Here is a 25472-nt window from a genome sequence, read left to right on the forward strand (position 1 = left end):
GCATGTTTACGATATTAATCTAATTATTAAATGATATATTTTGCGCGGGGCAACACAATGGTTTGAGTTGAAGGTGTGAGAAAGAATAGTATCAGTAACATTGTTAACACTGTGCTACATTACAGAGAAATACAAAACCGTACTAATGAACCTTCATTAATATAGGCCTATATTTTATCTACAAGTGCACGTCACACACTGAGCGAGCCGCCTGTTAATGACGCTGTGGGCTAATGGGCATGTAGCTACTTCCATGTTTCAGATGATACGTCATGTTTGTAGTCGACCAATGAAGATGAGTTTACATATCACCTTGGGTTCATCCTTCACCTTCTCAAAATGATCCCACACTTGGATTTCCTGCCCGACATGTTATTCACTAGCCTGTGGAATAACTGCAGGTACCAGCCCTGGAAATTAGGGGCCACACACGCGCCGCGTCTTTAACTGCCTGGAAAATGCGAGGTCAAGCGCTGGTTTTGATTTATCCAGACTTTTTTCTGCGACTAAGTGACCAGTGAAATCTTGCTGACTAATGACCTCTCTGGTCGACTAGCGTTTGGGTGACTAGGGGGCAGCCCTACCTTTTAATATAACCGTCTTTCACATGTACATCTTTATTTAAAAGAATAACAGCTTCAAAAGCCTTTTTACTATACATATCATAATTCTCTCTTTTTTTTATACTGCTGTGAAAATCTCAATAAATATTTCCTTTAAACAACTGTATTTATTCAAATTTCTCAACATAAGCTAAATTGTACACGTTTACATTTGAACACATCATGAGAACGTTATAATTTACCTTTGTACAATCATTTTTACCAACTAGAGCTTGAACGCATCATAATTTGACTCGATGCAACCTCTGTTAGCCGTTAGTTCTGGCAACCAGCTGCTAACAGCTAACGTTAACTAGCTCTCCTCCTCCGACTTCAACACAGATTTGTTGTTCACAATGTAACATTATCAGGGAAAAAATAGGGCACATCCCCTGAAGCATCAATAGTGAGTTAACTGTGTTCTTCTGCATCGAAGGCATCCCGGGGAAGATTGCTCATCATCCCAAACATGTTTTTTATTGTCTAGGGGATTAGTTGGTCTCAAACCATGCTATTTGCCCCGCGTAAAATTGACATGACCGAACAGAAAAACGTCGGCCACTGCCATAATTGAATGTCATCTTATTTGCCAATAGGTCAACGAGGCAAATATCAGTACTGATGTTCGGCCGATAATTTGGTGCATCCCACAGTGTCATCAATGTAGATCGTGTGATTTAAAGGATATATTTACATTTTGTTCCAGTCTTTTTGCCATGTCTTAAAACAACATTCAACGTGCCTATATGTACGTTAAAGGAATTATTGCTGTAATTGTTCTCTCTGTCTGGCTGCGAAAAAGATCCCCAATGGAAGAGAATGGCGACAAAATCTACAGTTTTTGTTCTGTGTTGAAAATTACCTCTGAAGTTCAGCTGAAGGTGGGATGAGAATTCGGCAGTCTCGGTTAGACAAATCAAGTGGGTATCGTCAAAAGTTACAGTCTTTTTGTACAAAATCCCTCCACTGCAACTCAGCAGAAAAACGCTGTCTGGGGAAACACAAAAAGGGGATTTTGTATTAAAAAGACTAACTTTGTTTGAGTAATTCAGACTGCTGAAGCTTCATGTTAACTTTGGCTAAACTTTGGGATACATTTTTGCCCACAATGGGGACTGTGGGTTTTGTCCCTCATTACTTTTATTGGAATTACATTACAAAGGTATATTTACACAGCCAGAGAAGATTCATAAGTGGTAATGTCCAGCCAGGTACACTTGCACTTCTGGGCCAAGAGAAGATGCAGCAACGGTCCCTTAACAAGAATTATATGAGTTTTATTTGCTGGGAACTTGTTTTTAAGAGGTCTCTGCAAATGTCTGTGAACACTGAAAGACTGGAACAAAGTATAAAGAATATAAAAGCAATAACAGCAGAAAAACAGACAACTGGAAAAAGAAAAAGACAGCATTTTAACTCTGCATGTAGAGAATATTGCTGCTGATTAGTGTAATATAAATAAACTCCCCCAGGTTTTTCCTTTCCTGCAAAGCAAAAGGGAGACTGACGACAACTAAATGTCAGCAGTATACTCCACACACGCGCACACACACACACAGAAATCGTGCAGGCGTGTGTATATAAATAGACCAGAGGTAGGTGTTGGGGTCTGAAGGACAAGTGAAATTCTAATAGATGCCAAAGGACAAGCCCATGGAGACACCAAACATCTATATTTGATTAGTGTCTCAGTCCTCTTCTCTTCTCTTAGTTCTAGCTATAGATCAGCACTTTTCGGTGTTTTGATCAGAACCTATTGTTATGTACAAATGTGTCTCAGAAACTTTTAATAGTGCTGGCTCTGTCCTCAGCACAAGGACATCTGTGAGCTGATGGATATCTGAGAAGTGCTTAGCCAAACCCTCTGGGTCCTGAACACAAGCAGTCATCATTCTAGCCTTACATCTGTTCATTTAAGAAAATTGCAAATGTGCAATAACGTAGTCTGCCTCCTGTCATGATTCTGTGTGATAAGCATCAAACTGAAGTGTTTTCAGCCAGGCTTTGGTATTATTCAGACCTTATGAATATACAGTCTACTTGTCAATGTCAGTCTATATAGATTATTTCTACAGATTGCCACCGTTGTTGTTTTGTTCAATCTGTTATTATTACCTTTGAGTGCTGCCACTGCCGATTACTCTCATCATACATTAATCTGTGGATTTTTTTCTCAACTAATCAAGTAGTCTGCAATTTTCCAGAGTGCAAAGTAATGACTTGAAAGTGCTTGTTTTGTCCTGACAACACTCCAAAACCTTAAAGTATCTCAAATAACATGAGCCAAAGAAAAGCAGCAAATCCTCATGTTAGACAAGCTGAAATCATCAGAGTCACTATTATTTAGATTATTGATTAATCTGGAAATTATTTACAAGAAAACTGATTATTTGTTGGATCTGTGAAATGTCAGAGAATTGTGAAACATACCCTTCACAATTTCCTAAAGCCCAAGCTGATGTTGTCATATTGCTCGTTTTATCTGACCAACAGAAGAAAAGCATCGAATCAAAATGTATTCACCTCACCAAATGTTTTTAACTCATTTTCTGTTTTTCAACTAATCAGTTAATCAGCTCACACTAATCAAAAGACTAATGTCACATAATATAATTAGGATCAAGTGACAACCTCCTGCAGCCCCTCTTATGGCCACTTGAGGCTGGCTTTAAAAGTGAGTCAATCCCCACCAGGGCTGGAAACAAACACCCTCCACCAGCCAAACTCACCTGCATTTGGATTTTATTAACCTGCCCGCCACAATATTGGGTAAAAAATTTAACAAATGATTGAACTGTTCCATGACAAAGTTGACTCAATCAACTGGGTGGTCTATCTCATGTAGGGTGTCTTTACTGCATCAAAACCTCTCCACTCCAAGTGAGGTTTTTCTTCTTCATGTTCTTATTTGTGGTTACTGGCGGACTGCAAACCAACCAAACGCTGCCGTAAAAGAAGACAAAGAAGAAGATTCACGAAGTTGAGTATTTTAAGGACAATGTAGCGACATGTTACTGGTATAAAGAGTGGCTAATGTCACAGAGACCACACAGGAGGAGACAACTCCAGTTCATGAACCAAAGGTAAAGAGGCAGTTTTTTTTAGTATATTAAATAAGAATAATAATAAATAATTTTTTTTTTGCTCAGGTGTCTGCATTTTGTTTTTATGCATTTGAAGTGTGTGTCTGTATGAGGGAGAGAATAAAAGATTGATAAGCATTAAATCAAATATTGAACTGATACTTTTTATGAGAACAATGTGTATTACTGTTCAAGGCGGGAATGTCACAGTGTTATTCCACCTCACCGTTCTTTCTAACGGTGTGATTGCAGAATGAGAGAACAGAGTTGTCTTGCCTTTAACATGGCAGTAGAGGTAGTAACAGTGCCAAATCAACGTCTATGTAAAAGGAACAGCCAGTAGGGCAGGACAGGTGTGATGTTTTGATGACGTGTTACATGTGTTACCCAACACAAAGAAGACAAACAGCAGCCAAAAATGTCTGCAAATTGGGGACACAATGAGGTCTGGGAGCTCCTTACCCTCCGAGCAGACGACGATATCAGCCGCCATATAACAGGGACGGTAAATGATTTTTATTGGCATGTTGTGCCACTGTTATTGTTTAGAAAGTGCTGCGGACGCGTATGTTGTATGTGACACAAGAGGCCGACGCTGTTGTGTTCATGCTTCTTTTGCCTCTGGGATGCTCACATGCAATCTGAAATCACACACTGGAGCCGCATGATGTCCCCGTTGTTTATTTCTGTATAAAAAAAGCAATGGCGGCATAAAGAAGGGACTTCATAGCGGCCCTATAGCACAGTGTCTGTGTAAAAAGGGCTTATGAGTCAGATCCACCCCTTGATTAAAAGTTACGTCCATTATTTTTTTTCCAGTCTATGATCAGAACAATGTCCTGATTCTTTAGTAATAAGACAGATAGGTCTATCATTCCTGGCACGCAATGCCTTGGCTTGCACTAAACAATCAATAATGCATTTTTCCTGCCTTAAAGACAGAGGCTCATCTGTGCAGTGGAAATGTTGACCCTGCAACTTGGTGACATTGCTCCATTTGTTTCTGCAGCCCGCCCCTCCTCCCCTCTTTTCAGCCAATATGATCAGAGTATGTAGTTTTCTTAAGGAGACTTGGAAGAGGAGACTCGTGGGAAGGCTTCGTTGCCCCGTGATGCAGCGGGAAAGTGCAATAGTTGTTCAGAATTATCATTTGTCTTGCAGCAGTAGTAAAGGCGTAGGATTATGCGTTGTTGTTGGTAGCTGTTGGTAATAATAGACTTACTGGAGGTGGGGGAATGAGAAAGTATCCAAAGAATAGTCTGTGCTGAAATCACAACATGAAAACACCACCTTCTCACAGTAACATCATGTTCCAGCGTGTATACCCCCTAATCATGGCTGAAGTGTTGCTTTGCTGAAAACCCCTTTGAAATGGAGCTCTAGAAATGGGCTTGGAAAAAAGTGACACTATAAATGAATTTCTGTTGTTGTTCAGACTTGTAAAACCTAACCTCTGTGCTCTTTGTGGTCATTCATGGCTCCCTCTGGTTACATACATCTGTCATTATTAATTCTCAAGAGATGACAGTAATGAAAGGACTCGTGCTTAGCAAACGAATAACAAAATCATCATCATTTTGTGGAAAGCAGCTGTATGAAAAAGGCATATAAATAAAGCTTGAAAGAGAAGCTCAACCAGTGTGTGTGTGTGTGTGTGTGTGTCTGTGTATTTTTTAATCATCATTTGGAAGTCGATCTGAGTAGGAAGCAATTCTTTATTCTCGTTCTTCTTCTCTCCTCATTTCTCTCACCTGAGTGCACATCTAAAATGGTTTTATCACCTCTGCTCTCTTCCTCTCACCTCCTCATTTCATTTTTTTTGCCTCCATCACTCTCTTCTTCCCTCACTGTGGTGTTTATGGCCCGTGCTGATTTATGCCGGTTGGAGTTATTCTAATTGCCACCCCTTCGCTCTGTGAGACAGGCACATGACGTGTGGCGCACCCGGGCCAAATGTAATAACTGTTTCCGTCTATCTGTCTGTGGCACGCACAGACACGTGAATATTGACACTTGCGCACATTGCACAAGGCTGTTCCTCTTCAATCCTGCTACCGCACCGACCTATGTAGATTATAGATTATTACCCAAGAAATTATAGGGCTGTAATGCTTAACGAGTAGCAGTACATTTCATGGGTGCCACATTTTTACCTTGGCTGCACTGAGTGAGAGTGTGTGTGTTAAGTCTAAATGTTATTTACTGCCATGCTTGAGATGTGTGAGCATCAGCGCCTCGGCACCTTTCCACTTAACATTTTCCACGATCTTTTTTCCTTTGCTGCGTCAGTGGCAGCAGTTTTCTTGCTGTTATCAGGTGATTATGGAAGTTAAACAAATGTAAAGGCATTGCTGCTTACATAGATTATCCACCACAGCACTGCAGCTCTTCTCTGCAACACACCGATCCACATAAACCGGCAGAACACATTACAGCCGAGTCAGTCAGACAGTTTGCGGATAATGAGGTGAGAAAGACAGAAGACGACCTGCAGCAAAGGTCCTCAGCTGGACTCCAACCAGGTTTCTCTCCAGCACACCAGGACGCCTCTAATCTGTAGACTGCCTTGACTTTATCCTAGTTTGATATCAACTCAGTAAAAAACAACGCTAGAGAGTAAATGAATAATGGGAAAAATTAACAATCATTTTCCTCCTTGTCAGTGTAACTCTGGCAGCCATTATAAAATGCATGTTTGCAGTTATTCTGTTGCTAAACGAGTTCGCTAGTTCACCATGAAGCTATATGTTGACGTTGAAGCTAGCGAATGAGTCGCTAATGCATGCTTATCCTGCCTAACTGAAGTAATAGTATATATTGTATTCACGACTTGCATTTCATTTTGGTACACCATACATACGGTACAATTTTGCGATGTGAAATATAAGCATAGACTGCTTGACATTGGTGGTGGGTGAGGTCAAAGGGAGCCAAAGCATGATGCTTAAAGAAACTGCGAGCAATTCTGAGATGTGCCGTGATACTGATGTGGAAGATTTGGCATTGATTCACAAATGTCTAAAATTGATTTTCTAAATGTTAGTTACACAAGCATGTTTTAATTTAATGTCTAAATAATTACATGTGCAAGACAAACTTGAAGTATATTGTGAATACTACCTCTGCTGTCATTCAGAAACTAACACTAACAGAGCAGAGAAGTGATCAGCAGTAACATTAACAAACAAGACCAACACTCACTCCAGCATCAAACAACTTAAAACACCTCAAAATCCTTTCACCTGCTCAGCGTCTTGTCTTTTCCTGCAGCTAAGAGTGCAGCAGAGATGCTGCTCTCCACTACTGGAGACATAACGTTCATAACAACACAGTGGAGCACTCCACCTCGATTTGTTATTCTCATACAGGCAGGAGACTGTAAGGTGCTTTCAAGTTAAGACATTTATTAATTTGGTACACAGTATGATGGAGCAAGCCTTTTCTATTCATTCAGTCATGCCAAGCACAAACTGGAGATGGACTCACAGAGCAGACTCACAGACTCAGATAAAAGTTCAGGGCTTTAATCAGGCTCAGGTTGGTACGCTGGTGATCAATAACACAGGCAAAGGTATCCAATTCGACAGGCAAAACAGATGGTCAAAAGGCAGAAAACGGTCAAAAACACAGTCACAAGAAACACTAGGGAAATGCTGGAACTCTCACTCAAAAGTAAAGACGATCTGGCAACAAAGGAGGGGAAGACAGGGACTTAAATAAACTAAGACGAGGGAGACAATGAGACACAGGTAAGAACACATTAGGCCGGGGTAAGTAATCACAAAGGAGGGAAACTTGACAGGACATGGGATCTGAAATGAGACGAGACAATGGTTACCAAAATAAAACAGGAAACACAAGGATGACAAATAAACATGACTTTAGGAGCGTGATGGGTCATGACAAATCGAGAATTGAAAGGAAATGAATCGTAAGGTTCCCAAATATTCCCACCCCTCAAAGAAAAAGACCAACATTTTGTTGAGACAATGGTTGTATGCAGAGTTAGCATCAACTTCATCTCTGTGTGTCCAGGACAGACGTCATTCTTGAGTGTGCTTAGCCTAGCTTAACACAAAGACTGGGGGTCGGGGAAAACTGGTAGCCAAGTCAGTAAACACATCTGAACAAACATAAAGTAAAAATATCCATCCATCCATTTTCATCCGCTTATCGGGCCCAGGTCGTGGGGGCAGCAGGCTGAGCAAAGCACTCCAGACATCCAGCGGGAGGCACCCAAGAGGCATCCTAGTCAGATGCCCGAACCACCTCAACTGACCCCTTTCGATGCGAAGGAGCAGCGGCTCTACTCCGAGCTCCCTCCGGATGTCCGAGCTCCTTAGCCTGTCTCTAAGGCTGAGCTCAGCCACCCCACGGAGGAAACTCATTTCTGCCACAATCTGTATTTCTGTATCTGCAATCTCGTTCTTTCGGTCCCTACCCACAGCTCATGACCATAGGTGAGGGTTGGGACATAGATGAACCAGTAAATCGAAAGCTTTGCTTTCTAGCTCAGCTCCCTCTTTACCATGACGGACCAACGCAGTGCCCGCATCACTGCAGAAGCTGCACCGACCCGCTGATCCATCTCAAGCTCCATTCTACCCTCACTCGTGAACAAGACCCCAAGATACTAGATACCTGAGATGAGGCAGTAACTCCCCCCAACCCATTTTTTTAATTAAAAAACAATGTTCCACAAGACTTTGAGATGCAGTTGAAAACTTTGGAAAAAGCTTGAGTTAAGATTGTTTTGTCAAAGTTTACACTTGCCTGCTTTTCATTACTTTTTCACTAATATCTGTCTTCTAAGCTTGAAGCTGAGGCACAGAGCAAGCACACAGCCAATCTCTGAGAATGACTGGTACATAAATGTATGCAAAATGTCTTGTCGCCTGATTTGTATGTAAAAATTAATAGAATCCTATCAATATCGGTATTACGAGCAAAGATCCAGTATCGGTCAGGCTGTAATACAGGCTGCTCATATCCCTGCACGCTCCAGCAGTTATATGAATCACGTCCTGGCACCACAGAGCCTTGAAAATGATGCTGAGCCTGCTTTCTATAAACTAAACATCAGTCTATTATTGAGTCGGTGTCCAGGCCGTAGACACTGACAGGGTGCTCTTACTACGAGGTTAGGCTGCAGGAAGCTATGGATCAACCAGACGGCCTCCTTCTAATAGACTGTTTAGGTTTAATATGAGCTTTCACCTCCTCTAATGGACCCGGCTGTCGCAGGAAGGACACACGGTGAGATCTCACTCCAAGTCGTGTGTGTTGCGAGCGGAGAGGCAGACTGATGACTCTGAGTCTGTTCACTGCCTGAATGCGAATCAACTCCGTAATAGTTCCCTTCACTTTATGAGTAAAGAGGGGCGAGATCTGTCTCTGTTTATGTGACTGAGTGTGTACCTGTGTGTGTTTAGAGCGGTGGAGTTCGGAGTTTCTAGACGGTCACCTTTGCTGTAAAATCTGCTTTATTGGCAGCTGAACGAGCCAACAACCTGTGGTCTGTTGTCCTCGCGGGCAGGTCTTTGTGTGTTAACGCAACTTTAAGGGGACTTTGAATGAGTCGTCTGCTGAGGTGGGACAGATGTTCAGCCAATAGGAGGCTTTGGCAGCTGTAACCATGGTTACCAGATGTTCTTATCATCCCAGTCTCACACCTCTCGTTCTTTCACAGTCAGAGAAAGAGAAAAGAGCCGGGGCTGACTCTGTTTAGCCAAGAGGCAGTATTTCATGTCGAGCTCTCTCTCTCTCTCTGAAGGCTGAAGGCACTGAAGCATTTCCTGCCACTTTTAATGGACTTCTATTCAACTTTCCAGTCCTAATCCACTTTTATAGCTCTATTTTTTTGCTTCTGAAATACTCATTCACTTCTCAGAAGTCATTTCTGTCCTCTTTACACTGTCAGCCACGCAGCACAGTGTTGGCCATTACACATACCCTCTGAGACATGACTGGTATTTGAATATGAATGTTGCTCAGAGTGGTTTATTTTTGAATGTTTCTTGAGCTAATGTAGTGATGTGTTCTTGTGTGTGTTGGCAGCTAAAGGAGATTTGAAGTTCGCAGTACCACCACCACCGTCGCTCCGCCCCAGCCCTCCATCCCTGAGCCCATCTGTGCTCAGAATGTTTGTTGTGGTTTTGGGTGAGATTTAAAAGCTGGGAGAGTGAAATAGTTTTGGGATGCCTGGGTAAAATCTGTGTGTTTGGGTGCAAGGGGGTGTTTTCAAGGCCACACAAACATTTCCAATCTGGCTTCAGGCTCACACTGCACAGGAAACTAATTATTGAGTTGCAATACTCAGTCTTACAATAATTTTTCCTAAAAACAAGTGAAAGTAGAAAGGCACTCAGAGAGCGCAGACCTCAGCCAAGGCCAAATACCCTATCTCTCAACATTAACAAAAGCAAAAAATAATTTGTCTATTCGCCCTGTGATTTGGATCCACTCCAAAATTTAATGGGTTCTTCCTTGGCCTGTGCTGCACCCTTCCACCAAGTTTCATGAAAATTAGGCCAGTAGTTTCTCAGTCACCCTACTGACAAATAGACAAACCGAAAACATAACCTTTTTGGCAGAAATACCAAATCTACAAATTGTTATTCAGTGTTGCTGCACTTTGAAAATGGATCAGTATTCTAAAACCCCACAAAATGTGTGCAGTGACTCCACCACTGCCATAGACAGATAAACTAATAGATATAGATGTAATGTGCTACAAATTGAAGATAAATAAATTAACACATGTAAATGCAAATACATATTGTGCATAAGGATAACATGGCAAGTAACTTACAATCCAAGCTAAGTTCCCATGAATGGGACACTTGTTCTATATATTGCTACATTTACAGGTGACAATGGACATTACTGACCTTTTTTGAAAATATCAGTATAAATGTGCAGGTGTTTGCTCAATGTGTAATTTGTATTCATGATCCCAGCACAACTGAAAACTAACAATAATGTTTAAAACTAATAAAATTGGATAAAAATGATCGTGCAGTTATTTGGTTTATATAAGAAAAGTAAGACTTCATAATAAACTAAACAACCTAATTTAACATAAATAAGCAAAGGTAAAACTGTCAACTCAAGGTCCACTTTCTAGCTTTTTCCGGAGCTTTAACCACTTCTCACAGTCTTCATCAACAGAGGGAAGTTTCTCATTTTAAAAACAAACAAACAAAACAAATCAACAAAGTGGTTTCCTGTGTGGATGCAGCTGTTTGAGGAAGCAACTCAATATTTTAAAACGAGGCAGAATAAATGAGACAACTCCAGTAAAACACTGATATCATGAAAGGTGGATGATGAGCTGAGGTTTAAAGCTCCAGAAAAAAAGCTAGTAAGCGGACCGCTAAGTTGTTTGTTTAGTTGTTTTTCTCAAACTACTGAACTCCTGTTTCCAATGTCAAGAAAAAACTGTCATGCTTAGTTGTTAAGATCATGCTGTGATTTGTTTCCACCGCAGAGTGTCACCAGTGAAAGATAGTCTGCTCAGTTATCCTAGAATAATAAATGTTCAAATTTACATTATTCTGAGCATCTTAAGGACTTTAAGGCCTGCCTATCTGGACTTAAATTTCGAGCTCCAAAACAACCACCAAATGGACCTTAGGGTAAAATTGTTTTGCTGATTTTAACGTCAAGAATGATCTTTCAATCTCAACCTTTCAAATGATGAGTGTGTGTTCAGGTGTACTGAGCTCAAGTGTTTGTCCGTATTCACATTCCTCTTTAGTACAAATGAGAGGGATTCTATTTATATTACAGTGACAACGTTGTACCAACACACACACACAGTCCCACTCGCAACCTGCACTTGGCGTAGCCTTGACACATACAAAGCTCAGGTGTGAGATAATTAAATTAGGGCTCTGTGCTCACGCTCAGCCCGGCCCTGTGGACCCACTGAGCTCTGCAATGTCATCCTGAGGAGAAACATGCTTCACCTCTGCAGTGTGCATGTGTGTTTTTACAGAGCACCGGCCCTGTTTGCCCTGTTTATAGATCAATATAATGTATTTGTTTCCTGCTTAATTCAAGAAAGGTACAAATGGTATCCATGCTGTCCATAGCATTACTCACATAGTGAATTGTTGTCCTTTCATACTATAGTGAGAGTAGAAAATTGCAAATGAAGTCTCCTCCGAGACCAACCTCGTGATTACAATTTAAAACTTGTGAATTGGAAATCAACACAACAAAGAGAAATATTTTGAAATGATCTTCCTCCAGACTTCCTCTTCTTAAGTATCCATTGCTTTCTCTGTATTTTCACAGCTTTGATGGTTTTCTGTCACTTATCTCAGTCTTTAAACTGGAGGGACCGGCTCTCCTTCTCGCTCTCTTTCTTTAATGATGTGCTTGAGTGATGCTAATGAATAGTTCTTACACTCCCCCTCAGACCCCCCCCTCCCTTCATTCCCTTTCTTCTTCTTCTCTCCATCTGCCTGCTTGATCTGTCAGAGAGACCGCAGAAAGAGATTTTTCTACTTCGGTTATGAAACTCCCTCAGGGTGATTCTAAAGGAAAACTCGGATGACTTTCCTCATTTCTGGCGGCCTGGCGATGTGATGGATGGAAGTGTTTAAAAGGCCTGACTATTTCTGTTGGGCTGTCCATCCGAGTGGCTCACAGTTAGCAGTCAGGAGGGAGTGGTTGGGTAGATGATAAAAGTGTGCAGGTGGCCCTGTTGACATAGGAAAGTGTTTGCATGTGCGTACTGTATGTGCATACAAGCCTTTGTCACCGCATGTGTGATGCAAGGAAGTGTGGTGTGAAGGAGAGCCCAATGTGATGCTCTGCACTGCCATGACTGATTGCACCCTGAGCCAGCTCTCCTGTGGTGGGACTGGGAGTCACAATAATAACTTTCTCCATGGCAAAAAAAATAAATAAATAAATTTGTCGATGGATTTGAAATTATTGGTTGATAAAGTTGCTCCAGAGAAAACCAACACATTCTCACTCCCAACTCATGCAGTACTGAAGCCTGGTCAGTGATTCCCCTCCAGGGTCAGTTTTAGACTCTCCTTTCCAAAAGAAACTTCCAAGTTCACAGGAGATGTTCATTTTCTGCTCGTTAAAAGCTTACAGTATCTTTTCCAATTAAACTTAGAACATAGGGGAAAAGGTTTTTAGGTTTACTTTCTTAGATTAAGGCAAAAAAAGGATGTGGTTAGGTTTAGAAAAACATCCTGGTTTGGCTTAAAATAAGTACGATTTTAACGTCACGTAGGTTACAGCATGCTACTAATACTGGCACACTATGTTGCTGTTAAATATCTCAGTTGGCTGTTAGTATAACATGGGACACAAACAGCGGTCTCCACGGTGCAGGTCCGGAGTTTGTTTGACCTGCCTGCCCTATATGGACTTTCTTGCCCTTTATGCTACAGCAGTTGCCTGGAACCTCAAAAAATGCTGCTGTCCGGTTCATCTCATACTGACGCTAAAGGGTTCCTCGCTGCGTCTGTATCTGACGCACAGGGCCACTGACCAAATATCAGTATTTGATGAGATAGCAGTTAGACAGTGTTGTGGTTTCACTCTTTTACCCAAAGAGTTGGCTCTAACACACCAACAAAAGCAGGAAAGAAGAAAGCAAACATAGTCAACAATGATTTAAAATAATAAAACCTACTTTGCAAATCCTATATGAGAAAGAAAATGCACTCGACACGTTAATGAGTGCTCAAGAGTACACACAGTGGTTTTTGGTGACTAACAGTGAATGTAAATATTAGGGGTGGGAATCACCAGAGGCCCCACAATGCAATATAATTGTTATTTTAAACGTTTTGATGAAATGCTGGGAGTTTCAGTAAAATATACTGCAGTTAATTACCTTTTTTTCAACTGCCTTTGTGTTCCTAAAGAAAAACGCAGTAAATATTTGTTTTATTTAATAAGTTTTCAGTCTGCTCATCTCACGTCAATCATCTTTATTGCAGCAAAATGTTTCTGGTGCACTGATAAAAGCAATAGATTTTATTATTCTAGTAGGCTACCAAAAGTTTCATTTGTATTTGCAATATTGATAATTTATTTAATAGGAAATGGTGTATGTGTATTGATACAATACTGCGTATTTTAACTCTGTTAAAATAGCATTCTGTCAGTTAGAATAACTGTCCCATTACACACAGCCGTTTATTCTGCTTCTGCACTCCCTTCTTGCATTCCTCTGTTGTGCTCTTATACCAACTGCTAATCTCATCCCCCATTTTGTTCCCTCTTGTGTTACTCTCCCTGATCCTTGCCATCTTGTCTTCATCCCTGCTATCTCACAGTCTACATCCCCATCCATCCCTGCTATCCCTCCCTCATCCCCCCTTCCCTCCTTTCATCCTCTAAGCCGGTGCAGAGGCTGCAGCCAGGTGTTCAATGTGTCGATGTGGTTAGCCAGCAGGTTAGATTGTCAGATAATCAAGACTTAGCCTCCGCCTCCCATTCTGTCAAGGCTGTCTGCTGGTTAGTTCCCAAGCTGTGACACACATGCCGTCACAAAGACTGATTGGTGTGTACACATGCATGTGCAGTCAAATGTTCAGAAGGAATGTAGCTGGAGACAGGTTTTGTGACCCTGGTGCTTTGTTAAGGACTGACAGACGGACAATTAAACTGCTGGGTAATTGTCAGAGCAATAACCCAAGCAGACAAAAGTCTTCTTGTTCTTTTTATGACCTTTAAACCTAGTTTATGACTCCTGCTTTCTGCATGGTAACTGCAGGGTGAAGGTATGTCATCCGTGATTGTCTTCAGACAAGAGAAAGGAGTGTGTCAGAAAGATCCGTTTTGGACTGAACATCAGTGTGCACCCAGAGAGAAGGGACTGTGGGAAATGGGAAAATTGGAAGCACTTTGGTTTCACTGGAGAAGAGAGAAGAGAGAAGAAGGAAAGCTTCAATAACACTGACAAGAAATAACAAGAGAGGAGTTGATGAGTTGTTTTCATGTGTAGAGAAGGAGCAGAGGAGGCAGGGTTATCTGAGTGCTTCAAAGTAATTTCCCAGAGCAGAGTGAGATATAGACGGAGAAAGAGAGGAAGGTATAGATAGGCAAGGGAGCTAAATGGGGACAGTGTGTGAGCACTTGAGACATAGGGTTCATCCATGGGTCTCTGTCATATGACCTCAATCATTATATTCCACAGCAGGAAATTGCAAACCTTTTCTCTCCTGCAGTCTCAACTGGCTCATTCTCTTTTCTTAATCCACTGCTTTTTAATTACTGCAGGCCAGTTAGACTCTTTTCAAGTAGAAACCATGATGTATGAAATATGAGCTGTATGAATGCAGCAGACCAGTGGCAAGTCAGCAGAATATTATCTGACATTTCTACTTGAAACTTTGTGAACTTCATGACCTTGGACCGGCGTGTCTTCCCAGTTTGGCGCTGAGCCAGACGAGGGAGGCATTATTTGCCCCGAAACGCCGGTGGGGATGTGTGAGAAAAGGTTTAGCTGGTGTTAGCCGTAGAGTAAAATGGATAGAGGTGAGGATACAGTTTCTCTGGCTCAGCTCTATCCCACAGCGGGGTGTGAGTGTGAGCTTGTGTACATTTGATTGGCGATGCACTTTTTCTTTCTTTATCTCTGTTTATCTGTGATTCATCTGCTTTGGCTAGGCAGAGAGGACGAGCAGGTTACTGCCACTGTAGCCTGATGTGTATGCCACTTGACAAATACACTGTGAGTGTATTAAATGTGATATATAAAAGGGTCTTTGAGAAAAATCAACAAGCACTAGTTTACAATATTATGTACTAATACTGTTCCAATATAGTATTTTTTTTTAAATATAATTCAAATCTTTATAGTTTTTTGTTAGGGTGGTACGTGAGGGTTCGACATGTCAAATGAGACATTCAGTCTTGACTAAGAAAAATAATACAAACAGGATAAGATAAGATCTGTACAAGAGGGGGTACAGCACCAGTCTCAGTCCACCAAAAAACAGTCAAAATAATAAAATGCAGTTCGTCATTCAAGTCAACATAGATTCATAAGAGGCAATTTTTATCATGTAGGTGACCCATTCTTTTACTTCTGGGGGCTTCCTGAGTAGAGTTCTAGCAGCTGTAGTGACTCCTGCCATAACACCTGAGAATTCATCCCTTGACACATTATGCACTTGTGATCTGTCCCCCAATAAACAAAGTCTCGGAGACACTGGCAATGTCTTACCTAGCCATTTACTCATGTGTTTAAGAATTGTGCTCCAAAAGGGCCGAATAAGTGAACAACAATCCCAAATACAGTGTAAAAAAGTGCCAGTTTCTTCCTGCCATTTCCAACATGAATCCATCCAATATAGTATTTATAGTCTTTTTAAACTTTCTAAATGCTGTTTTAAGATAAGATGTCTCTGGCTCAGCTCTCTTACGCTCTTTTAATCAGGTTTTCATTGCATCTCTGTAGGCTTCACATTATTAGTTTACCAACCGCTAATCAATTGGCAACTATTTTGATAATCCATAAATAATTACGTCGGGTCCGTTTGTCCATCCCATTGTCATTTGGGACAAACTGAAAGTGGCCCTAATGCTCTGTCTCTTCATTCTTAAGATAAAGGTGAATGCAGTATCTCAAATTTGGCACAAACGTCCACTTGGACTCGAGGATGAACTGTGACCTCACAAAACATGTTTTTGGCCATAACTCAAGAATTGATCGGCTGATTATGAAAAAAAATGTTTATTAAAATAAATGTTTAATAGGATAAAGTGATGATATTTCATATCCAAAATGTCAAAGGTCAACTTCACTGTGACATCATAATGTTCTGCAAAAACACTTTCACAACATCATATCTCAGGACCAGAAGGGGAGACATTTGGTCAGACACTGAATTTGGGTTGTCCACCTTGAAACTGTGTTGATTGTATGGATCTTCTGTGTTGCCAGGTTGAAGATGTGTGTGAAGCAGCTGTGTTTTAGAATATGTAGCCTCTTTGCAGCAACATCCACATTTGAAGCATTGTCTACTGTCATGGCTACATATGAGTCTGGACAGACATGGCTGTAAATTGCAACTTGACTGGTGGATGCAAACAACTGTGAGGCATTAATTCTAGTTTCACTGATGATTAGCATATCGATTTGTGAGTCTAAAAAATGTTAAAATGTTATTGCTATTTTTGTTTAAGTAACATTCCAAAAACCAAAAATATTTAGGTTACAGTTAGATAAAACAGATATGAGCAGCAAAATGTTATGTGTGAGAAGCTAAAATCAAGAGATTGTTTGGCATTTTTGTGAATGCATTAAACAGCTATTCAGTTGTTACAATGTTTGTTGCTTTTTTCATCAATTAATTGTCTCAGCCACCAACAGCGCTGCTTGAACGCGGTCAGTTTAAAAAGAAAAACCCTTATCAGTATGTAGGTGAGAATGTGTTTGCCTGAATAAGTACGTCTGATAGTGTTTTTGACCACACTAATTTTTATCTGCAGCCCCTCTAACTCGTCCTTTGTCTCCCTCTGCTCTCCATTATCAGGCTGCTGCTGACTTTGCCAAGGCCCACCTGCCTGAGGCGCTCCGCCAGCAGCTACTGACCTACGAACGGGAGAGAGAGCGCGACAGAGAAAAAGACAAGGAGAAAGATGAAAAAAAGGAGCGGGGCGGCCCGTCCTATCCCTCCATCCTGGAGCAGCAGATCCTGAATTTGGACAGAGAAATGCTGGACAAGCTCTCTGCCACGTACAATGAAGCAGGTGTGTGTGTGTGTGTGTGTGTGTGTGTGTGTTTGTTATACACCACAACCGCCACAAAACAGTAAAACACGTACACATACTGTAACTGTATACATGACATATTCAAGTGTATCCATGCAAACGTGTGCAAGTTCTTGCGTGTATGACAGTTTGGGGATATTTTTCCTGCAGTGGTTTTTTTTGTCTGGATGCTTCGCTAGCTCTTTAATTAGCAGTGATATATATGTGCGCATACTGTACATCATCTTGAATGTGAGGCCACAATAGAAGGCAGAGGCCACATACAGTTAGAAATATAACCACCAGTGTTGCTCATTACTGGGGACACAATTAAAAAGCACCAGTAAGTCCAGGAAGATGTTTTTAAATGTCCCCCATAAAGCTGCACACATACAATTATTCCCTGCTCCACTGTTTCACTATTATTGTTGAATAGTGACTGTCAGCACCCCCAGCCCCTGCTTATTCAGCTGTTTAAATACAAGCTGATCTTCACAAGGCTTGTAGTAATTATCTCTGGAGAGAGGCGGGGAGGGAGCGGCGACACAAGAGGGAGAGTGATGAATGGAAGGAGGTAGGAGAAGGGTCAGAGGGAAAGAGGACATTTTGCTGGTGAGAGCTGTACGGTAGGAAGGGGGACGAGAGACCTGTGCGACAGGGAAAATGAAGGGAGGATGATAAAAGAGAAGTGCTGAGACAAAGCGTGAGGAATGACAGGAAAGGGGCAAACAGATTGGGGAGCATTCAGAGGGTGAAGAGGATGAGAACATGGATACAAAGGGTGATGAAAAAGTCTTATCTGTATGAGCCAAAACAAATCTTTGGGGAAGCAAACAGAGAACAAAAAGTCCCACAGTGAAGAGCAATGCAGAGACATCCGGGCTTCATTCATAAACATATGTGCTCCAGATTCCATCCCAACTTTGTTTTCTAAGACAAAGGTAAAATATGTTTTTAATAGGTTTTAACACAGAGAGTTGGTAACACTAATGGGTGGAGCTGCAGAGTAATGAGTTTAATGTGGAGTTTCATCCACCTCTGTTAATTTAATATCTATACCAAAGGGAGAAATTAGAGGAGGTCAAGACCACCGATACTGGAGATGAGTCTTTTTTTCTACACCAGAAATATTATTGGCTTAGTTAAACATGCAGGGGTGGCGATTCAAATACAGATTATAAAATGATTACATGGACTAACTGTAGTGATGTGCTGCATCCTCAAATATTCTGGTTCCTGTGGGAAGGTCATTTTTCCTCCTGGTGCTCCTGGTTAAGCCTTTTTTGCTTTGGGAGGTTCCCTAACTGAGTGAAATGACCCGGAAGTGGCAGCCACGATAAGAGCTGGTCGAATTCTCCAAATGCCAAGCAAAAGCGCGTCAGTGTTTTCCTGTCTTATCTCCTTTAGCATAGGGTACACTGGACCATCCTTTACAAAAGGGAAAGAGAAAATGCCATCACACAATTCATTACAGCATCAAAATTTAAAGTGATACACCATAGAGTGGTGCAGGGATGAAGGTTATTTGTAGGCCAAACTGGAAGGTGGCATCACCCCATTTCTCTCGTCAAAAAGCCAATAGGATTTTTCCTTTGGATTTTAAAACTCCATGGCAAACAAAACTGTGATACTTACACATTTTGTCCAGCAAGATAATCTTAATAAATGAGCACCACTTTTATGATTCTTTCTCCAGAGGTAAAAAGCTAACATTAGGCTATAGACAAACTACACTACAGTCACATGACTTCATCGGGACCGCCACAACAAGGCTGTAAAGCTGTGTTCAGTGTGATGACGCCCACTTGTTAGCAGCTGCCTTTTTTAAGACACATAAAAGCTTACTTATGTTGTAGAACAAAACGTCAAAGTCTCTTAAGTTTGTGCTAAACTCAGACCTTATTTCAGGCATCTAACCAAAAACCTTTTCAAAAACCCATTAAAACGCTAACTTTGTTCGGGGTTTAAGGACTTATTCCTCCAGCACTATTCGACCATTTACGTTATACCTATCTTGCATAAATTTAAAGATTACTTTCATATAATCTCACTGGGATTCATGTTGATAAATATGAGTGGAAAGGAAGGTGAGCGTGAGCAACCGTTCTCAATATGACAACAATTTGGTGTTACTTTTGTTACTCTTACTCCTATTTTTCAGTTCCAACTTTGGGAATGAAGTTACATTTTTCACCAGGTTGGCCAAGTTTGTATAGCCTGCATTAAAACAACACACTAAGAACGCATCTATGTAAGATCATAAAACTTAATAATAATAATCTTTATTTACAGAGCACTTTTTAGGGTCCACGTTACAAAGTGCTTCACAAGGGCAGTAAAATAAAACAGACAAGTCTGAAAATCAATAGGTTTTAACAGAAAACAGATTTTAAAAAGATAAAATGAAAACAATTTGGTCTATCTTCAGAACATCAACAGATCCACGTCATTTACTTCCACTGCTGCATTACATAATGTAATGGTACGTGTCCACAGGGGCATTTTTGGACGCAAGGGGTCGCACCGCTTCCAGCATTTGACTCTTGATGGGCGTGCCACTGGGCTTGTTGTCTGTCTGCTTCCAGATATAAAATTAGACCAACATGGCAGCTTGTTTGGAAACTTTTTCTTATATTACGAAAGCACTTCACCAAAATGTGCTTCTGGAAACATTTGTTGCGAGAAATAAGTGATGCAGTAGCTGAATCTGTCTTTATTTTAGATTGATGACAGCTAGTTTAAAAGTATTTCAATAGTCTCCAGAGGTGGTGAGTCACACTGGACGCCCCTCATTCACGTAATGTAGCCCAGATCCAAACTTATGCAAATGACGAAACACTGCCCCGTCTGTCAAAACAGCACTGAGCTACCAGAATGCATTGCACGGTTGCTTACAATGATGGGGAGTGTAGAAATGATGGATCCTATGGACACGTACCACAGGTGCAGTCTGACTCAAGTCCTTCTAAATTCTCCTTCACATCTTTAACAGACATCTTTGACCTCATGTTGTTTCCAGCCCACTCTCAGCTGAGAAATGGTGGCACAGTTTATGGAGTGGCTAATGACAGAGATGAGTAGTGTTATTGTTCTGTAAAGGGAAATTCCAGTTTCAAGCAGTGTTGGTTTTGAAAATAAAAGTTTTACCCATGATATAACATTAAACTTGCTAAGTTAATTGCTGAGATTCTTTGAACACAGCGACACCACTAAAAAGAAGCTACATAGGGCGTCTGAACAGTGTGTGGCCTAAATGACAACCTGCACTAACAGCTGTAAGTAGGTGAGGGGGTCATTGGTATGAAAGGGCCATTGGGAAGGCCTCACATGCTTTAGACAGTGATGAGTCAAATGATACACAGATGGTTAAAGAGAAGAATTAAAATTTCCAGCCCTGGAGCGCCCACACTATAGGCGACGGCTGGTTATTATATTACAGAACAGTAGAGGTTGATGTGCTGCAGCTGCATTACATTTTTCTTACAATTCCCCGCTCTCAACCTCTTCTTCCTCTTTTATACTTTCTGATCTATGTCGGCTACAAAGAAAATCTCCCCTTCTGATCCCTCTGCCAACTTCTGTTCTTAAGCTACGTGACCTGTTGCATCCAGGCTCCAAAGATCTGTCCAAATCTTTTTTTTTATCCCACTATATCTCTATCATCCTTTATTTGGAGAGCACAGTAAAAAGGACTGACACGGAGCTTATAGATAAACTTTACAGTCAGGCTCCATTACAGTAAAAAATGCTCCTGTGTCGTCTAATCCGAGCATTAGACAGTCAGGGATTGAATTTGCTGCAGTATTTGTCCTATCTTTCTTGTCAGCGTCTCAGGGGGGGATCTGCTGATCAGGTAATTGTTGTGCATTCTTGTCTCTGTATCTGATTCAACAATCGCATCATTTAGGGTGCACAGCTCCCTGCTTTCTGCCGCAATCGGGGCCTAAATTAAGCTGGCAGGGGAGGAAGAGAGAGGGGAAAATAGAGAGACACGCTCTCAATTCAGCTCCCAGTCCCCAGGACAACAGCGTATCAGATTTATCCCCCTGTTCATTCATCCCTCTGTTGTTTATCAGCGAACAAAAGCGCTTGAAAGAAAGATAAGGGAGATGGGACTTTGATGGAATGGCCAGGAGCTTAGAGTCTATTATGGAAACAGTCTCCTTAATGCGCTGTGGTATTCTGTTGGTGCTAACCTTTATGTAGCTGTGTGGCATGCTTCTCAGCACACATTTGCACCCACGCAAGCACACAGCAGTCTTGAGTAGTGCATTAGTCCATTAATCAGTAGTTATTGTTGCAAGCAGCAATGTAGAGACTAGACTGTAAATTCAGCCAAGTCATCTTGCATAGAGCTTCCTGTCTTAAAGGTCCAGTGTGCAGGATTTAGGGGCAGAAATGGAATATAACATTCATAACTATGTTTTCATTAGTTTGTAATCACCTAAAAATAAGAATTGTTCTGTTTTCGTTACCTTAGAATGAGCCATTTATACGTACATACAGAGTGGATCCTCTTCCATAGAGTGGGTCGTGTTGTTCTACAGTAGCCCAGAACGGACAAACCAATCACTGGCTCTAGATAAGGCCGTTCATGTTTTTGTGTCAACGACGGGAGAAGTGTCAGTTCAGGTTAGGAATGTTTAAGATTTGTGGTTAGCTCATGGAAATGTGTGCAGGAATATTTTGGGGAAAACATTATCACCATCTATCTTCTGGAAGAGAAAAAAATACCTTTAAATATACCTTAAAAAAGCAGGTATTAAACGTTCTGTATTCTGGATTTATTCATTGCATTATGAAGCAGTGTTGTCAAAAGTATCAATTTATCGATACATATCGATTCTGAATATTTAAAATGGTTTCAATAGTTTTTCAATAGTTTCAATAGTTCAATAGTTTCACTACAGCCATTCTGCTGTTCTCTGCTACTAGCTAAGAAAAAGAAAAGTGGTCGTCATGTCACAGCCTTGTTATTGTTATATTTCTCTAAAAACTTTAGATTGTTTGCCCCTAATGTAAAAATTTTTTTCCATAGTATCAAAAATGGTTTTGAATATCAATATTTTTCAAGGTATTGTATCAAAGTTAGACATTCCAGTATCATGACAACACCTGTTTTGTGTTTTACGGACAGATGATATAAAACAATGAGTGTGTGGAGACTAAGTCTTCACACACACAGCCACGTGAACACACACAGCATCATTTCAATGTCAAACTCCCAGAAAGCAGAAGCTTTTAGAAATCAGATATCTGCAGGGAGGAAGGGAATATGTCTGCGTCAGTAATGCAGCACAAGGTATTCATATTACTGGTGCCAAACTGTTGATATTGTATTGCAATATAATTTATCTTTATACAGTATACCGCTATAAAAACTATATACCTCCTGTGTAGAAATCTTCAGACTTTCCTAAAGTGTCATCACAAACAATATGAATGTTCTCCAACTCTCTTCAGAGTGCAGCTCGGTTTTGTTAAGCACCAATCATTTAGATTTTGCTTCTCTAAGCTTTGCATTTATTTGCTTTTGTGATTATATTTAGCTGGATGTTGACGCAGTTGATAGCTCTTTTTTTCTGTGATTGCTGTGATGCTATCATTTCATCTTCCTGCTCTGGCTCCAGTGATGTTAATCTTTGTTGTTTTTCTAAGTGAAGTGTGTGATTACTTTAAGAAAGCACTTTACATACCATTCTCCTTCAACTAAATGTTTGGTCACACAAAGTACGTTTGCAGCAGTTTGTTCAAACTCCTCAGTGTTTACTCCTTTAGTTCACTCAAGCAGAGAGCGTCGTCATTTCAACTGTAGTGGCATCAAATAGCGACGACAAAAGTGGTCTTACAGCCCCAGTTATGTACACTGTAAATGTTCCTGTACTGTTTTTTTTCTTACTTTAATTGTTTATCACCCTAGTAACCATAGACAGGTCAGAACAATTTCCACCCAGTGTATCTGACTCATTTCACATCAGTGAACAGATCTGAATAGATGCCTTTGTGTTGCCTTTGGAAGTGAAGTTACAGCAAGATGATCAAAAAGTGACTCACACGTACCTGTGGAGCGAGAGGTGTAATTTCTGCAATTTTGTATGCAGAGTACTGAGAGCTTGTGACTCTACCAAGTCTTTTTAAACAAGATGAGACGAAACTCTACTTTCTGAGTCTGTTCTGTGTTTCTGCAATAGAGACAAACCAACGGTTTGTGGGGGTTTTTAACCCAAAGTTGACTGCTCGCTGTCAGTGTTGATATCGTTAATTGAGACCGCTTGCTGTTGTTGTATGTGTGGCTTTGTGGTTCACTTGTTCAGCTGCGTGTTCAAGAATAGTTCCAATGAGGTGTTTTGACAGCTGTTGTGTAGCCAGCTAAAAAATAAAGGATCGAAGTTGGATCAAAGGTTTTAGCAGATAGCAATCAATAAAAAAGGGCTTTGATGATACTGATACTGATCCATGCAGTACATACTGTATTTTGGGTTGTGCTTTACAGTGTAAAGCCTGATTTATGGTCCTGTGGCGTACCTGTGACGTACCTACGTCATTGCCGTGACGCCGTTGCCGTGACGCCGTCGTAAACCCTTCGAACTTCTCCGTCACTCCATTTCGTCGCGGTGCAATTCACCGCCAGAGCGGTAGGGGGCTGCGTTCCTTTCCTGAGTGGTTATTGTCGTCTCTAGTTGATTCTTTGTTTAGCTTCCGGCTTTTCTGGTCACAGTGAACAATGGCGACCGAGAGAGAGAGAATCTTGCTGGAGTTGGAGGAGGTTGCCAGAAATGCGTTGCTACCAAGCAAACCAATCACAGCCCTCTCGGTCTGCGCTGGGTCTGCTTCGCCTCGACGTGTAGTTACATTTTTTGGGAGGTGTACGTCAGGCTACGCCGGGGGCTACAGCGAGCCTGCTGCGTAGCCACGTAACCTACAACGTAGGTACGTCATTGATTTAATGCAGACCATAAATCAGGCTTAAGTGCCTAAATGCTGCAACCTTTGGCAAGACTGCATAAAAATGTGGACCCACAGATTGACAACATGTAGAAGTGTGTATCTGCAGAATACAAAAAGACAAAATGTTTTTTGGAATCAAGTTAAATTAAAGAATAAGAAGGCACAAAAAGATAATAATATCCCATTTAAGTTTTACTAATGTACAGTGGAGACAAAAGTGCACTGGGAAACATGTAAGGTGGAGGTATTGTCCAATCCATCAGAATCGTAGGTCTCCAAGCTTATCGGTTGCTTTTATCGATGCCGGCATATTTTTCTGACGTCTTTACATAACAAAAACTAAAGTTACGGATGTAACTACGGTTCTATGAATCCCGGATGACTGCCAGAGGCGGTGCTTAAGCACTGGATATCTCCGTCTTGCGCATGCACGGGTCGAGTACATATACCAACAAAGTCACCTGTGACCCTCCCGTGACCCCAAGAAACTATAAGTTCCGGTGTCACCTGAGGATCTGTTCCTCTGGAATCTTCTCGCGAAACCACGAGGATTCCGAGTGACTGAACGCTCTGGCGGTCATCCGGGATTCATAGACCCGTAGTTACATCCGTAACTTTCGTTCTATTTCATCCCTACTGACCACCAGAGGCGGTGCTTAAGCACTGGATGACCTATACCAACAGAGTCACAAGGAATCCAAGAAGACTCACCTTAGGTACCAGATGCAGAGGACCCAGGGACCAGGACTGTGCCCAACTGAGAGGAAGCAGCCACATTGATCCTATAAAAACGAGAAAAAGTGCTGGGCAAGGTCCAGGAAGCCGCAGCACAAATGACATCAAGGGGCACTCCTCTCAGGGCAGCCCATGATGCAGACACACCCCGAGTAGAGTGGCACCGCACCCCAGAAGGTGGAGGGCGGGTGCTGGCAGAGTAGGCGTGCATAATGGCGTCCACGACCCAGTGGGACAGCCGCTGTTTGGACAGGCCGCAGCCCTTCCTATGACCTCCGTAGCATACGAAGAGCTGCTCACACCGCCGCATACCAGCGGTTGCGTCGATGTATGCCTGTAGGGCCCGCACTGGGCACTGGAGGCTAGA

General features: G+C 41.5%; 1 protein-coding gene across 1 annotated transcript in view; it reads left to right on the plus strand.

Moving 5' to 3' along the window:
• The window catches only part of ppm1lb (protein phosphatase, Mg2+/Mn2+ dependent, 1Lb), a 62276-nt gene that overhangs the window by 27077 nt on the left and 9727 nt on the right, over nucleotides 1-25472 (plus strand). Inside the window, exon 2 of the mRNA XM_050057800.1 lies at nucleotides 17206-17422. Coding sequence (XP_049913757.1) covers nucleotides 17206-17422 — 217 coding nt within the window. The remainder of the gene's footprint in view (nucleotides 1-17205; nucleotides 17423-25472) is intronic.

This window comes from Epinephelus moara, chromosome 2, assembly GCF_006386435.1.
Source record: "Epinephelus moara isolate mb chromosome 2, YSFRI_EMoa_1.0, whole genome shotgun sequence".
In the NCBI taxonomy this organism is placed as follows: Eukaryota; Metazoa; Chordata; class Actinopteri; order Perciformes; family Serranidae; genus Epinephelus; species Epinephelus moara.